The sequence below is a fragment of the Mytilus edulis genome, chromosome 11, assembly GCF_963676685.1.
Source record: "Mytilus edulis chromosome 11, xbMytEdul2.2, whole genome shotgun sequence".
NCBI lineage: Eukaryota > Metazoa > Mollusca > Bivalvia > Mytilida > Mytilidae > Mytilus > Mytilus edulis.
This window is the reverse complement of record NC_092354.1, coordinates 20,029,405-20,047,066: the sequence shown is the minus strand read 5'-3', so window position 1 is coordinate 20,047,066 and position 17,662 is coordinate 20,029,405. Positions and strand designations below refer to the sequence as shown.

The following is a 17,662-nucleotide window of genomic DNA, read 5'->3' as shown; positions in this document are numbered from 1 at the left end:
TGATTATCAAGAAATTGGTACATCATGTACCGGAATTATTTTTATGCACATTTCTTTCCTTATCCACATCACCACCTATGTTATGACTTGATACTGTTATATGTTGGTTTATATATATGCTTGATGTTTTAGTCTATGTTTATAACTACATGTATGTTCCTCTAAGTTATAACCTGTACGCAAATATTTGAATAAATAAATCCTGCAAGCTACATTATGAATGCTGTAAGTAAAATATATTTATTATTTTTATTTTTTTATTTTTTTTTTTATTTTTTTTTTATATTTTTTTGCTTTTTCCAAAATTGCAGATTTCTGTGATATTTATTTATTTATTCTTTATTATTTTTTTTTCTATCTATTCAGATTTATTGATCATTCTGTATTGATAGTGTTTTAGTTGGATATATCATAATTTACAATGATTTATAAATGTATATATTACAGTTAAATAAACTAACAAATACTAACCAAATTGACTATATGCTACTAACGGTTAACGAGGCCGGGATAAGGTACCGGTATTTGATGTATCCACTAACAAATGTCAAACTATCAATAAAGTATGATCAAATTTAAAAAAAAAAAAGAAAAAAAAATTAAAAAAATTGTCAAATGTTGAGGATCTGTTATCTTGACTTTTTATATGACAAATAAAATATGGATAATTTTATAACTTTAACCCACAGAGCAACATGTCTACTTAGACAAATCATTATACTATGACAACATAGACCCATATCTATGGCGGAATCTGGTGAAGACTTGTTACAGTCAGAAGGTGAGGCAGACAAGCATTCGTCTGACAGTCAGGCAGATTTACAGTCATTATCAAGTCCCAAGACAGGTACATGATTTAACATATACATTGACTATGATTTCAATTGGTCAACTAACACAACTATACACGTTTGTTACCTCTCGTCAACTTACAGATATATTGACGTTGGATACCTCTAGTCATCTATACACATTCGATGTAACACGCAGCATGTTGGCGAGACAGACCAGCAGTGCAACACACGCATGGTCATCGAGGTTGGTCAAGGGTTGACAGACTAGCTCAGATTTTTTTTTATTAAACAGCTAAGAACAGCTTCTCATGAGGGCATTCATAAAAACATAAAATGAGTCTCTACCATCACTTGTTCCAGTAACTCAGTCTTCATTGTAAGACTCTTACAGTCTAAACGAGATGTATTCCTCCTTTCACACATCAATATTGAACAAATTTACCAGCGTATTGATTCGGGATCATTTGTATGATGGTCAAGTTTATTCCTTTTTGGACTACACTATGTCAAGATAAAAATCATTACTGATAAAAGATATGAGTTATCCAAACTATTTAATAATTATACATGATTTTACTATTTTGTTAGTGACATTTTATAATTTTGGACTTGCTTTTTACATTTATATCATGATGAAAATGTTTTAATGAGAAAATGAATTGAAATATACTTGTAAAAGTAACTAGTAACTCTGCAGAACGAAACATACGTAATAGATAAGATATTTCATTTGTCTTGCAGAATTGAAGGAGAGAAGTACAGATGTTTGGTCGAATAAACCAGAAACGTAAGTTTTTTTGCCATTCAATTGGTTTACAATGTAGTATGTTAGTTAAGAATTGAACGATTAATCAGTAAATTATTTTTTGTGACATCACAAGTGATTATGAAAAATATATCTTCATCTTGTGTGGCTACGATATCACGTTCGCGTTTTTCCTGGATATCACTTTATCTTGTAGATGTCTAGGTTAATAAATTTCTTTTAACTTTAACCCACACAAATAAACTATATCCACCATTTGCATATGTTTTTTTTATTTCTGAAGTTGGAAGGGTTAAATTCTAAATTTCAATTTTCAAAAAGAAAGTAGTTTTGGACAGCGTAATTTTGTATCTATAGTATGAGACTGATATCAAATTGCTTATGCTGCACACTCTGAAAGATGCATTAATGAATAAAACAGGTTTACAATACAATACAGTTTACAATACGTTTGAAGTGTAATATCTTACCGATGTCAATCACTGTTATGATGTTCAAATGATTGACACAATTGCCTTTTGTTACTGAGGTATTAACATTTGTTTTAAATGTACAAAAGTAAAGTACAGCAAGAGATTTTGGAAAACATAGGTACAATGTCGCACATACAGGTATATGTTCTCTACAAACAGATTAATCAGTGTGCACCAAAAATTTATGTTATCTCTTCATAAGCAAAAAAAAACATTACAATCATTACTTATATAACTCTAATGAAACAGACATGAGGTGCTGACACGATTGATACAAATGCAATATTCCGATGACTTCAAGAGGTAGTGGGTTAAGGGAAGTAACAAAGTAAAATAGGACAACATACAAAAATACTGAATAATCCATTGCTACCAATCAGTTGAACGAGCGAAAACTTAAACTTTTTTTAAGGATCAAGACGCACCTTAGTTGATCTAAATCGATTCACGGTTTCGCATATGATATCGGATATGTCGTTATGTCAATCCCCTTGCCTTATCACGAATATAATTTATACCGAATTAGACAATATGAGCCACAAGACGGCTAGCACATGTGGAGCAGGATTTGCTTACCTTTCTGGAGCACCTCACATAACCCCAGTTGTTGTGGGGGTTCGTGTTGCTCAGCCCTTAATTTTCTATCGGGTGTCTTTTGTACTATTTCTTGTTTGTTTGTCTTCTTCTTTTTTTCGAAATGGCGTTATCAGTTTATTTGTACAAAAAGTACCATTATAGCATGTATAGTGTTTGTCTCAATAAAGTTTTAAGGCGACTATTTACCGGATTTGTTATCTCATAAGCAACACGACGGGTGCCACATGTGGAGCAGGATCTTCTTACCCTTCCGGAGCACATGAGATCACCCTTAGTTTCAGGTGGGATTCTTGATTATTCTTTAGTGTTCTATGTTGTGTCGTGTGTACTATTGTTTGTCTGTTTGTCCTCTTCATTTTTAGCCATGGCATTGTCAGTTTTTTTTCGATTTATGAGTATATATTTCGTCTTTCTTTTATGCATCCTGTATCAGTCAGTGATGGCATCAGGAAGTTGGTTAATTGCCGATTAGTTTGGACTGAGGGAAATACTCATAATTGTGCAACGTTTTGTATTCCAATGAATTTGCATTATAACTATACATTTCCTAGAAGATTATTTTACTTGTGCTTGCCCCTTTTGTTATGGTCTTAATCTGACAAAATCTCATGTTCAAATTTGTGATTATCTTACCTTAAAGGACACATCTCATGGAAGGTCAATAATATTTGGAATGTAGTTATATCAGATTTGAAATATCACATTTCCACAGCTTTTAATTTGCCATGTTTCTCCACTAATGCATAATTGATTTTGAAAATTTAGCATTTCACAGATTGAAGTGTTGCAATTTCAATTTTATCATTTGCAGTCTATCAAGAATACTTACAGATGATAAATATCTCCGTGTCAACAGTTTATGTTGCATCCATGGAAAATCAAACATAACTCAATCCACAGTTTTAAATTCATATTATTATTAATGTTGGGAATTTCCTAAAAATAATTCAGAACACTTTTTGATAATAGTCTCAGCTCACCTTCTCTTTACGATTGAAAGTTACATTACATATTTCATATTTACAGAATACAAACAGAAGAAGACAACTTGTTACAAGCAGCGTGTACTATTCTCTATACTGTACCTAGGGCTATTGAACACTACATAGACAGAGAGCACAAAGGTGGTTTTCTACAAGCTATCCGTGATTATAAAGATCAACTGAAGACTAAACTCAGATCAGAAGAATGGGATTTACTCAACCAACAAATAGGTATATTACTTATATGTCTTACACATTGTACTTTCAAATGTTTACTAGGTCTTACATTGTACTAAAACTTATACGTATTTAAAAATAATTCTTCTGTAAATTCTGTACATTTGCAATCGTAGTTGCTATAAATCTGATTGAGGCAACTAAGAATCCTAAATTATATTAAAAATGTACATTCAAAGGTTTCCTAGGTCTCAAATTGTTCTTAAGCTGATTATAACTGAACAATAGTTCTTCTGTTAACCAAATTTGCAAATGGAGTTGCTATTAATCTGAACTAGTTCAACTATAAATCCTATATCATATCAAAAATGTACCTTAAAAGGTTTACTAGGTCTTATATTGTACTAAAACTGGTAATAATTGAACAATAGTTCTTTTGTAAATAGTTATTAAAAGTACCAGGATTATAATTTAATAGTAAATCAAAGGAGTAGGTTCAGTAAGACCCCTTTTTGGCCCCAAAATATAGCAGTTTTACAAAATTGTTTAAATGTAAACTTTTAGTTATTTTTTGGAAGGTATAATGCCTCTGCTACATAAATATGGGCTTTAGTTTGGCTTTACAATGCACATATATCGGGTACTTGCATCATGAAGTCATGCTAAATTACTGAAATCTTCACAATTTCAGCATTTTAGTTAAATTTTAGACGGTTTCCGTCTGAAATGAAAGTGGCCGCATTCGTGTTCATTCTTGATATTGAAATGTAAGTTGTGTTTAATGATAATACATAACATATATAAAGGTCGAGGATGAACACGGATGCGGCCACTTTCATTTTTGACAAAAACCAGATGAAAAGGGACAGTTTTTGGCATATTTGATAATTTTTTCATATGTAAGCGTTTTTAATGAGTGAATCAGTTAAAACCTGTCACAAAAAATAATTGAATCAATTGATATAGACATTTAAGTGTTTAAAAAGTGTCCAAAATCTTTCGTCAAATGAACTTGAAATCTGAGGCCAAAACCGGCCCTTACCGGAACTTCTCCTTTGCAAATGGAGTTGCTATAAATCTGAATGAGGCCAACTATAAACCCTAAATCATATCAATTGGATAAAATTGAATAATGAATAGATATAAAACGAGAATAAAGCCGAACCAGAAATTAAATGCAGAGGCTTGAAAATTCCAGAAACTTGTTTTTTTTCTCAGGCAGTTGATAAGTAAACTTAAATTGGTTTAACCCATGTTGATAGTTGTGTGTTTCTCAATGAGACTCTATATCAGTTTAACTAGCTGGTCAATGAAATATAATCATTTGCAGAAGTTTCATACATAGTTAAGGAAAGTGTATGAAAAGCAAATCACAAAATACTGAACTAAAAATAAATCAAAACGGAAAGTCACAAATCAAATTAAAAAGTCAAATGTTCAAACATATTAAAACGAGTGGACAATGCCTATCATATTTCTGACTTGTTACAAGATTAAACCTAGTTTTATTGCTAGCTTAACCTCTCATGTGTATGACAGTCACATTAAATTTAAATATATTGACAACAATGATTGAATAAGACAAACAGACATAATAGTTAAATTGTCAAAAAATATATAATAAGAATAAGCCAAGCTCGTTTTGGGTTCAAAAATGATATATACAGAACTGCATTGTTAATCCCAACGTAACGATGGAGGCATCAACTATTACCCTTGTTCATTTGATTTTTATGCACTTCCCATTATTAGTTTCGGTTTTCTACTTTTAGATTTACAACAGCTATGAGACTTAATGCTAAGTGTCACAAAAATGAAATCATATCTTTCTGTTTGTGGCGTCATTGTCATCGATTTGCAGTTGTGTCTCTTTGTAAATGGAAAAATTGCTAAATTTGTCGTTTTACCCCTTAAACTCTAGATTGCTTTTACGCAACAAAAAAGTAAGACATCTGTATATAATTCATGTAACCCCTAAACACTAATAAAAGTTTGATTTTGGTGGCATTACGTTATCAAGTGTTTTTCTTTTATCAATTGATACATTTACCGTATATTAACAAAGGTGTAAAATAAACACATTCTTATTTCATTTTTTATTATATAAATTGAAATGTTTATTGAATGTTTTCACCCATAAAAGAACATTAATTTAATCATATTTTTTCATTTCAAGTGGAGAAAAGTGCTGTTGCTTTCAGAGTTATATTTTTTCAAATACTCTTTATGTTTAATGATATTACACATGTTACACCAGAACACCAAAGGAGTAGGTTCAGTAATATCCCTTTTTGGCCCCAAAATAAAGCAGTTTTACAAAATTGTGAAAATGTAAACTTTTAGCTATTTATTGGAAAGTTGATATTTCTGCTAAATAAATATGGGCTGTTTTTGACAATACAATGCACATATATCGGGTACTAGCATCATTAAGTCATGCTAAATTACTGAAATCTTCAAAATTTAAGCATTTTAGTTAAAAACGGCCGCATTCGTGTTCATTCATAATATTGAAATTTAAGTTGTATTTGATTGTGATACATAATATATATAAAGGTTGAGGATGAACACGGATGCAGCCGCTTTCATTTTTGACAAAAAAACATCTGAAAAGTGACGTTTTTTGCCATATTTGATAGATTTTTTCATATTTCAGCTTCAGTCGGAGCGTTTTTGATGACTAAATCAGTTAAAATCTATCACATTAACTAATCGAATCAAATAAAATAGACACTTAAGCGTTTTAAAAGTGTCTTAAATCTTTCGTTAGATGAACTTGACAAAATTGAGGCCAAAATCGGTCCTTACCGGACATACTTCTTTACAAAATTTGTCCTAACTATCTTACTAAATCCACGTGATTACCAGTTGTTTTGTTTCTTTTCCAGTTCACCACAGACTATACCATTTCTATGATCAGATAATACAAGACAACGTTTTAGATAATGAAGTCCTTGATCTACTGATTTCCAGATGTATCTTAAGGAAAGAAGACAGAGCAGAAATAGAACACCTTCCAAGACAGTCTGACCGCAATAAATGCATCTTAGACTTACTAATTATAAGACCAGAACAATCCTACAGTGTGCTATTAGAAGTTCTTAAGGAGTCTTCGACATGTTCTAAAGACTTGATAGAATGTATGGAAGGTCAACTTTATTCCCATCATACAGTTGTTTCTAGGTCGAAAGTTAGATCAAGTAGTGAGTACTTTGTTCACATGATAATTATAATTATGAAATGGGGTGTCGGGTAATTTAAGAACTTATGCGACAATAATTAAAAAAAATAAGGGGAGAGGGAAACCGACGCTTGTAAATAACAAAACACATAAACAGAATTCATAGAAGAAGAAGAAGAATGCTCACAGTTACTAAGAGCAAGATCAAAGTACCCAACATGCATTATATACGTTTCTGTTTTTTTTTCATCATACAATGCACTCACCGTTTTGCATTTTCCTTGAAGCTATAATTTGTGGTAAAATTTTATTTTTAAACCCTTATACGTGTGTAGCTTCTTTTGAGTGTCAATAAGCCATTTAAATATGTTCCAAAAAGACAAAGCTACAAATGATAACACAGTAAATTGCTTTTCTTTGATGTAGTTACAGGGTTCCATTCAGTCAGAATACAAAAAAACTACCACAATCTGACTCAGAATTTGTCTAATACAGAATGTATCATAGATTCATTAATATCAAATGGAGTGTTAGATCCTGACGACCGGTCAGAAATAGTTTCTAGCGGAGTACAAACCAAAATAAATAGAAAACTGATAGAATACATCAGAAGTGAACAAGATTATCAGTGTTTTCTGGAGGCACTGAAGGAGGATACCTCAAATGTTAAGCTGGTATCTGACTTAGAATCAACAGACGTAAAACCTGACGAATTAAAGTTACTTCAAACAGGTAAAGTATTTTTTTTAATAATGCTAAATAGTTATGCACTCAGCATAAAAATAAAGTATGATTGCCAATGAGACAAATGACCTACCAAAGACCGCATAGCGTGGATGTAAGATTTTAGGTCGCTATGTGGCCTGCTAAAAATACAATCAGTACTTTATAGTAAGCTGTAAAGGACCATGGCATGACCAAATAGAAAACAACTTAATAGGAGTCAATGATTATTTGTACATCACACGTGGCAAGTGTGCTTGTCTCTAATCTCAATTAGCTAGGACTATTAGTTTCTTACCGGAGGTCGTGGTTCCTTCCGGACACTAAATTTTTCTTAACCAATAAAAACTGACCGACACGAAATGGCACAAAAGTGTTGAAAGTGTTTTTATACGCCAATCAATCAATCAATCAATCAAACGCATTTCGATATGAATAAACATCAAAGGTTTTAATAAACAGGATCCAAACAAAAAAAATAATAAAATTGAGAAAGGAAAAGGGGAATAAGTCAAAGCGACAACAACCCGACCATTGAGCAGACAACAGCCGAAAGCAATTAATGGGTGTTCAATGTAGCGAGAAACTCCCGCACCCAAAGGCGTCCTTCAGCTGGCCTCTTAGAAAATATGTATACTAGTTCAGTGATAATGGACGTCATACTAAACTCAGAATTATACACAAGAAACTAAAATTAAAAAGCATAAAAGACTAACAAAGGCCAGAGGCTCCTAACTTGGGACCGGCGCAAATTTTCGGCGGGTTACACATGTTTATGAGATATTACAATATATATATATCCCTCTTACAGGAACCATAGTACCACCACTTACACACACACCAGGGTACCAGACAATGATTACATTAGTTTCAATGGTAAAAGCTGTCCAGATTTCAAATACAAAACCAGAAAGCCATGAAACCAACTTATCAGCAGACTTATACAGACTACAGTTTTGGTACAAAAAGATACTTAGAATGACAGTGATGGATTCACATCAATATCGACAATTTGTTCGAACAGTAAAAGAAGTAAGCTTTTTATCTTAGATTTACATGGTAATTGCCCATGACTACTACACTTCATACAAGGTTAAACTAATCTATCATCTATAAATGAACCTGTTTTATACATTATATATCCTTCAATTTTTTAACTTTTCCATTTTTCATTTTCCCACCAATTCTACAACATTTGGCTATACTTTAGGTTTTTTTTATACACGAAAGCATACCTCATGTTTTATGATAGGAATACATTTACATTGTCAATGTAATACTGTGTTTGTGAACAGATATTGGTAAGACTTGGTGAAGATGATGATCCTGAAGATATAACATGGAATGTTGGGATGCAGAAACAAGTCAGAAAGGTTCTAAATGGTTTAAAAGGTAACCTTAGAGACATGAGTTAAACATATCTGAACAAAAAACGAAATATCGCTCCTCACAAAGTAAAAATATTTTCTAACTGGTGCATTTGCAAACCCACACAGAAAACCAAAGACTAAGCAACATATATCCCTTTACAATCTAGGTTAACGTTATTGAATGCCCATATTCTACTTCAATAGTGGCACCCGTCAGTTTACTACTCTTAACGTGGATAAGTAAAATATCTAATACTAGAAAGTAGCACATGATGATTTGTCATTTATGTTTATTAATAGGGAAAGATGACAGCACTTGTCATAATTTGCTATTTATAATGAAGAATGACAGGATTTGAGCTTCTGTAGCTCCGACCAAAGAGAAGAAAACAGCACAAAGTCACCAATGGGTCATCAACACAGTAAGAAAATCATGCAACCGAAGTCTTCAGCTGGCCCCTAAACAATTGCATATACTAGTTCCGCTAAAATAGAGGTCACACTGAACTCCTAAACATATAAATGAACTAAAATTTAGAATTAAAGAAACATACAAGAGATACAAAGGCCGGAGGATTATGCCTTGGTACAGGTGCAAAACTGCAGCGGGGTTAAACATGTTTTGTGAAACCGTACAATGTAACCCTCCTCCTATACCTTCTAGCCAATGTAGAATATATGTACAATAATATTTCACTGCAATTGTCGTCTCTGAAGACCATGTACTATAGCTCAAATTTTATTTTCCGATTCTCATGTAATTTTAACACAACATTTGAAATAACAAAAGAAAGCTCCTGTTGGGTGTTTTAAACAATGTTTATTATGCACAGAGCTACGGGACTTCAACCGGATGAAGTGAGATATTTTTTTACACATTGCACTAACATCAGTAAGCCTAAATTGATTTCCTCAAAACTTTCTGTTACGAAATTTACAATTTATCATTTCAAGGTTATGGGAATTTGACCGTCAAATAACATGGATAAATAAAAGCCATTTTTAAATGTCATGCACCGGCTTTATTTGCTTGGATCAAATTACTGCAAATTTAAAATGTTTTTGGGATAATTGAATATAATCTTGCTTTTGATTTTGAAAATATTTTAGATTTTCTGGGGATTTTTAACAGATATGTATGACCTTATATTTATATACCTAACGGTATTCTTATTCGTGAATTCTTTTTTGTATCTGATCTAATGCTTTTAAATATTGAAATTGCGACGTGTGCCTACATATTTTGGATATATTTATTACATAACACATATAAAGATTGAGGATGAACAAGGATGCGAGTACTTTTATTTTTGACAAAAACCATCTGAAAAGTGACATACTTTGGCATATTTGACATATATTCGTATTTAAGCTAGAATCGGAGCGTTTTTTTTATGAGTAAATCAGTTAAAATATTTCACATAAGATAATTGAATCAACTGAAGTAGACAATTAAGTGTTCAAAAAGTGTCTAAAATCTTTCGTCAAATGAACTTGAAATTTAAGGCCGAAATCGGCCCTTACCGGACCTACTCCTTTGTTAAAGAAAAATCATTGTACTCCCAAGATTGATTTCAGTTGTTAGTATTTTTTTTATTTATGTCAAAACCCCGGTTTTTAGTGGAGGTCGTGCTGTTTGTTTCTTAATTATCATTGATAACTGTTGCTGTAAATGTCCTTTGGTTTGTGTGAGTCTTTGTTTACTCCTTGGTTTTGATTGTTATTGTCTTTTATCAACCGATATTTGTAGTTTGCTATGATGTTTGGTTAATGCATCACTATCCTTCTACAGCCGCCCTCAATTGTTCTAACTTGAATTTGTTTACATTTGTCATGTTGGGGCCACTTTAAACTTGCTTTGTGGTAGGGTTTGCTCAGTGTTTTGAGATAACTTATAGTTCCTTTTTTCTACTTTGTTCGGTGGAGACTCGTCCCATTGCCAATCATGCAGTATCTTTCTAGTTTTTGTTTACATGATAATTTAAGTATTCACTTGAGTTTATTCATTTCCTTAGTGAAATCATGGTAATAGATTTCAGGAAAAAATTATGTTTAAATTTCAGAAAAAGAAGAACATTCTGATCTGGAAGAGAAAATATTGAAAATGGAAACTGAGCAGGACGAAGTTATACCAAAAAATATTAGAGGTATATTATAAGTTCAAATGCATTGCAACTTTATATCTTGACAACAAAAGATTGTAGCAAAAAATTCTGCTTTCAAACCACTGGCAGCTGGAACAGAACCGAAACACTAATTGAAAAGGTAAATTAACAAAAATACCGAACTCAAAGAGGAAAATTCCAAACAAAAAGTCTGTCAAATGGCAAAATCAACATTTCAAACACATCAAACGAATGAATAACAACTGTCATATTCTTGACCTGGTACAGGCATTTACATATGTAGATAGTTGTGGGTTAAGCCTGATTTTATAGCTAGCTTACTCTCTCACGTGTTTGACAGTTGCACAAAATTCAATTATATTAACTACCATGTCTTAACAAAAAAGCAGACATAATAGGTAAAAATGTCATTAATAGGGATAGAAGTAAACAATGTGTTATAATCTTAATCAGTAAAAAAAAAATGGTCAACAAAGAAACACAAAAAAGCATATAGACATAACACATTAGCAAAAATGAAATAAAACAATACAGAAATGTACCTAGCACAATAACACAGTGACGGGATGGTACCGAGCCTAGGCCGGATGGATATAACCAAAAATAGGCTAAACAGTAAAAGTAATATTCACAAAGACAAATAAAGAACACTATAACACGTTATTAAAATGAGTACCTAGAATCTATATTTCAGGATCGTCGTGTAGTACTTGTAAATACTGCATTTGTGAGTGAACTACAAGTTATGAATTTATAATGATATGCAAATGAGTTGACGACCTATGAATAAGACAATCAAAAAAGTTTATGAATTATTTTGACTGACGATTTCGTCGTAAATAAAATTAGTTACATCCCCTAACCTTACGATAAACTTTCAAGATCGTGGAAGACTCAATTTCATTGGTTGAAAAAGACACACCAACGAGGTCACTCACATGTGACCTCAAAGCGGGTTTCGTAAGATCTCCCACGCGACATATCAGAAAACGGGAGCGATTAGAGATCGGTTTTTAATTAGATTGGTACCTAGAATCTATACTTCAGGATCGTCGTGTATTAATTGTAAATACTGTATTTGAGCTACTGAAAAGTACATATAATCCACCCTGTTATCTTTGAGGCTAAACAAAATTGTATCACACAGTGTTGTAGTCAAGCAGTTGTATATTTACGCACTAACTCTTCTTTGACAAGGGACCCTTTTCTTGGAGGATTTTTTTTTGTGTTTCATTATTTCGAACTTAGTCTGTTCAAAAAGCATGAAATATCCAAATCAGTGGAAAAGAGGAAAAAGAATTAAAACATGACTTAAAAAGTTGAATATTGAATAGTAAATAAAAGCAACTGAGTTATTTTGCTGTTCAAAACTGACAAGTATCATAAAAGGTCAGTAAAAGTTGGATTGTATAAACTGTGAAACTTTGATAAATCAAGATGTCATGTGGTACGTTCAACGTGCTCGTGTGATATATAAAAATGTTGAATTAGCAGTTTCTGCACTTTTACTGTATTTTACTTCGCCCAAATGATATTTAGTTTACATACAATGCTTATTCCTTTGAGTGACGTTATTTTCACTGTTCACGAGTTCGGTCCCTCTTTTCATTGGAGTTTTGTCCTTTATTCAAAACATTGCTTAATATGCAGTATATTTACAAGAAGGGTTGTTATGTCCCATGGACACATTCTTCTCTGATTTAATGCTAACATATACATGCATATTAGGGACATTTGATTGACTTTGATTTTTTATTCTACTATGTAAGGGACATTTGACATACACATGCAAATTTGCATGTAGTCATTGCAATAGGGCAAAAATACATCATTGGTTAAGCCAAACATGTTTTCTTTAGACTTTGAATTACGACATTTGGTATGAAGTTGGATATTTTGTTAACGGTGATGCATATTGTTATACTATTTTTGTGTCATTTACCTTTGGCCTTAAAATAAATTAATTTTATGGAACATCTTGGTGTCAACTTTGAAAATTTACAATAAACCATGTCTTTTAATGTTTGTTTTTTTTAAATGTTTTTACTATCAGTTATATTTGTATAGTTCTTTGCTTTGTTTTATTATATCATTGTCTCGGGGTAGTTTCAATTATAATACTATTTAAACAATCAGATGGGATGTGATGGCCACTGTGAAAAGCCCATATAACACTTCAGGTCGTCATAATAGCCTTTAGCGATGAGACGTTAATGTCAAAATCTGCAACAACATACACCACATACGTAATTCACTATTAATTACCTGCTTATTATGACACAGTCAACTTAATATACATTGTGATTGTTTTATTTCTAATTAGCTACACTTTATAATATTTTTTAGACCAAATAGAAAAAGAAATAAAAGAATGGGAAATAAAGGATAAGATGTTTGTGACTACAAGAGCCAGTGAGTTCGTCATCGGGTGTTTACAGAACAACAGTTGTTTGACTTTAACTGCCCCATCAGGAGTAGGGAAATCTTTTATTGCAAGACACACTGCACTAGTTTTACAAAAAGAAGGGTACAACATTATACCAGTGAGAAAACCAGATAATATCAGTGATTATTATCAACCTGGTAAACAGACAGTCTTCATAGTAGATGATATTTGTGGAAATTTTACTGCCAACCAACAGCAAATTGAAAACTGGCAGCAAATGTTACCTGTAATAAACACAGTTATTGAAGACAAATGTTGTAAGATTATTGTATCTTGTAGGTTACAAGTTTATAGAGATGATAAGTTTAACCTATTAAAGCCTTTTAAGTCCTGTGAATGTAATTTAATGTCAGATAAGTTATGCCTTACATCTGAAGAAAAAGATAATATGGCAAGCATTTATATTGATTCAAGCTTGGACAACATAGATAAATTATCACAAAATAGTGAATTCTTTCCACTTTTGTGCTCTTTATATCATTGGGAAAAACATGGCGATGTTAAGGAATTTTTCAAAAATCCATTTTTCGTCTATCAAAATGAACTAGACAGTTTGAGTAGGCATGGCGATGAAGGGAACTATAAAATATGCAGTCTAGCTTTATTAGTTCTGTTTAATAATCAACTGCCAGACAAATGGATCCAGGGTACAGTAACACGTGAGCAACGGCATCTTATCAAAGCTACATGTGATGCTTGTGGATTAAACAGAGGTACTTCCAAAGCAAAACTTAATGAGGCCCTTTTCACTCTAGAAGGTACATTTGTACATAACCAGAATGGTATTTACAAAACTTTACATGATAAATTGTTTGACTTTCTTGCTTATTACTTTGGTCAGAAAATGATTGAATGTATTATAGACCATGGTGATAGCGATTTAGTACATGAACGCTTCGTATGGAGGAAATCAACAGATGACAGGGACAGTAATATAGAGTTTATTATTCAAATACCAGAAGATTATTTTGAATTGTATTTAGAAAGGTTTATAAAGGACTGGTCAACAGGAAAAGTGAGTGTTACATTGATGAACAACAATTTGACAGTTTCAGAATTTAGACAACAGCTGTTAAAGCATTTACAAAATCTGGATAAATCACTTCAAGTCACATTAGCCAATAAATGTGACACAGTTTTACCAAAAGAGCACCATGGATCAGGTACTACACCGCTGATACAAACTTGTTTTGGTGGTTATACTGATATGTTACAGTGGATGATACACAATGATGTAGATGTGAATCAATGTCAAAACAATGGCGTTACTGGACTGTACATTGCCAGTCAGGAAGGACATACTGAAATAGTAAAGTTGTTGTTAGAGAGGAATCCTGATGTTGATATATGTTGCAATGACAGCTGTAGTCCTCTGCTCATGGCTAGTCATAACGGACATACAGATATAGTAAGATTGTTATTAGAGAGAAATGCAAACATCGATCTATGTAGCAAAAGAACTGGCTGCAGTCCTTTGTATCATGCATGCCAAAATAGATATGTTGAAATAGTGAAGTTGTTGTTAGAGAAGAATCCTAATATAAATCACAGTGACAACAATGGATGTAGTCCTCTGTGCATAGCAAGTCAGAACGGACATACTGAAATAGTAAAGTTGTTGTTAGAAAAGAATCCTAATGTAGATCTCTGTGACAACAATGGATGTAGTCCTCTGTGCATAGCAAGTCAGAACGGACATACTGAAATAGTAAAGTTGTTGTTAGAGAGAAATCCAAAAATCGATCTATGTAGCAAGAGAACTGGCTGCAGTCCTTTGTATCATGCAAGCCAAAATGGATATGTTGAAATAGTGAAGTTGTTGTTAGAGCAGAATCCTAATGTAGATCTCTGTAACAATCATGGATGGGGTCCACTGAGACAGGCAAGTCATAAAGGACATACTGACATAGTAAAGTTGTTGTTAGAAAAGAATCCTAACGTTGATCTATGTGACAATGATGGCTGTAGTCCACTGTACAAGGCAAGTCAGAATGGAAATACTGAAATAGTAAAATTGTTGATAGAGAAAAATGCTAACATTGATCTGTGTGATAACACTGGCTGTAGTCCATTGTACATGGCAAGTCAGGAAGGACATACTGATATAGTAAAGTTGTTGTTAGAGATGAATCCCAACGTTGACCTTTGTGACAACAAAGGCCGGAGTCCTCTGTACATAGCAAGTCTAGTAGGACATACTGATATAGTGTGGTTACTTTTAGATATAGGAGGAATTGGTATCTATTATGTTGATTTTACAGAAATTAATGGTTTGTAGTCCTCTGAACAACAATGGAACAAAGCAAGTCAACAAGGACATCCTGATGTAGTAAGGATATCTTTAGAGAAGAATACCAATGTTGATCAATATAAGAATTGTCTTAATGTAGTTTAAATCCATGTTGTTTTTTCATCTATTGGCGTTCGTCCGATAACGTCTGTCTTTGTTTGATTTCTACTGCTTTTCATTCCATTTCTTCTTTCTCTATTATATATATTGCTATTCATCCCATTACTTCTATCTCCTTTTTTTATCTACTATATTACTACAAATTTATCGGTCTCATATTGTTTCTTTTTATCTGAGTTTAGATACTACTGCTATTCAGCAAATGCATATATAACTATACTAAATTCAGTACATATTGCATTGAACAAACGAGACACATTTTATGTAGCTGTTCAGTGGTTGTAGTTTACTGTCTTTCATCGTATTTATTTGTTCGTTCATTGTGTGGTACATACAATTTACCGTTAGTTCTTGTTTGAATTGTTTACATGTTAAATTAAATGTTAAATTGGGGCCTGAGAGAGATTCCCTTATGGTATATGTTTTACTCATTGTGAAGGCTGTACTGTGAGCTATAAGTGCTTACATACTTCTCCGTTTTTGGTCTCTGTTGGTGAGTCTCATTTGCAATCGTACCACATTGTCTTCTTATTCTATGTAATACAATCAGTAAACATTGCTATTTTATCATAGATTAGCTGTTGTTAAATTTGGCATCATTTTCTAAAGTCACAGGTATTATGTCTTGATTTTATTTTCAAGAACAGACGAGACATATCTAATTTTGACATGCTGTATTCTGCTTTTTGTACATACTATGTATTCAAGTAAACATTATTTTTATTATTTTGTTTTATTACTGTTATGAATTATAGATGACATGGAACGTGTGGTAGAAGTAGTGTCAATTGTTTATTTTTTTGTATGGTAATCAATGTGATCAATTGTTGTTTTAGTCTACATTTTGTACATAATACTCATGCTAATTGAGTTTACAAGTTTTGTTACCATTATTTGTGTTCCTGGATTATTTACTAGAAAGGATTGTGTTTCATATTGTCATTTAACAATCATCGGATTTTTCCTAACATTTTGTAAATTATACTTATCTAAATTAAGATTACTTATTTTGTTATCATTTCTTGTGTTGTTTTTTGTACTGAATGATATATGTGGTAGGATTCTTTTTTCATAATGTCAGTTTATATTTCATTTATTGTTTGCTATCAAAGTTTTTTCTGTTCTACCTTTTGTACATCAAACCTATTTAATCTATTTTCTATCATAACTCGCGTTGTTAGATTATGTTGTATTATGTTCTAAACGGTGCATGTAGTAGGACCTTTTTTCATTAAATTTTTATCATTTTCTAAATTCAGATTTCTTTTGTATTGACGTTATCATCAAGAACAGACGAGACATATCTTATTTTGATATGTTGTATGTTGGTCTTTTTTTTAAATAATATGCAGAAGTCTTTTTACATAGTGTCATGAATTGATATTTTGTTTTTATTGGTTTGTTTGGATTTTTTGCTATCAATGTAGATTTCTATTTTTAACTCTTTATTGTGTACATAATACTCATGTATAATTAAGTTTAAAAAATTTTGCTTTATAAGTTTTGTGGTTGAATTATTCACTAGATTGATCGTGTAATAAGACTCTATTTTTTAAATTGTCATTTAACAATAATTGGTATTTTTTTCTCTACATTTTTGTACAAAATACTCATTG

At 32.1% G+C, this 17,662-nt stretch overlaps 1 protein-coding gene across 1 annotated transcript; it reads left to right on the top strand.

Moving 5' to 3' along the window:
- Positions 1 to 680: 680 nt before the first annotated feature.
- LOC139494071 (uncharacterized) lies at positions 681 to 15,914 on the top strand. The gene is made up of 9 exons (XM_071282241.1): positions 681 to 847; positions 1,536 to 1,581; positions 3,657 to 3,844; positions 6,679 to 6,993; positions 7,398 to 7,703; positions 8,506 to 8,726; positions 8,990 to 9,086; positions 11,128 to 11,211; positions 13,537 to 15,914. Exons 1-9 carry the CDS (start codon positions 745 to 747, stop codon positions 15,912 to 15,914), a joined length of 3,738 nt encoding a protein of 1,245 aa, XP_071138342.1. The 5' UTR covers positions 681 to 744.
- Positions 15,915 to 17,662: the final 1,748 nt, after the last annotated feature.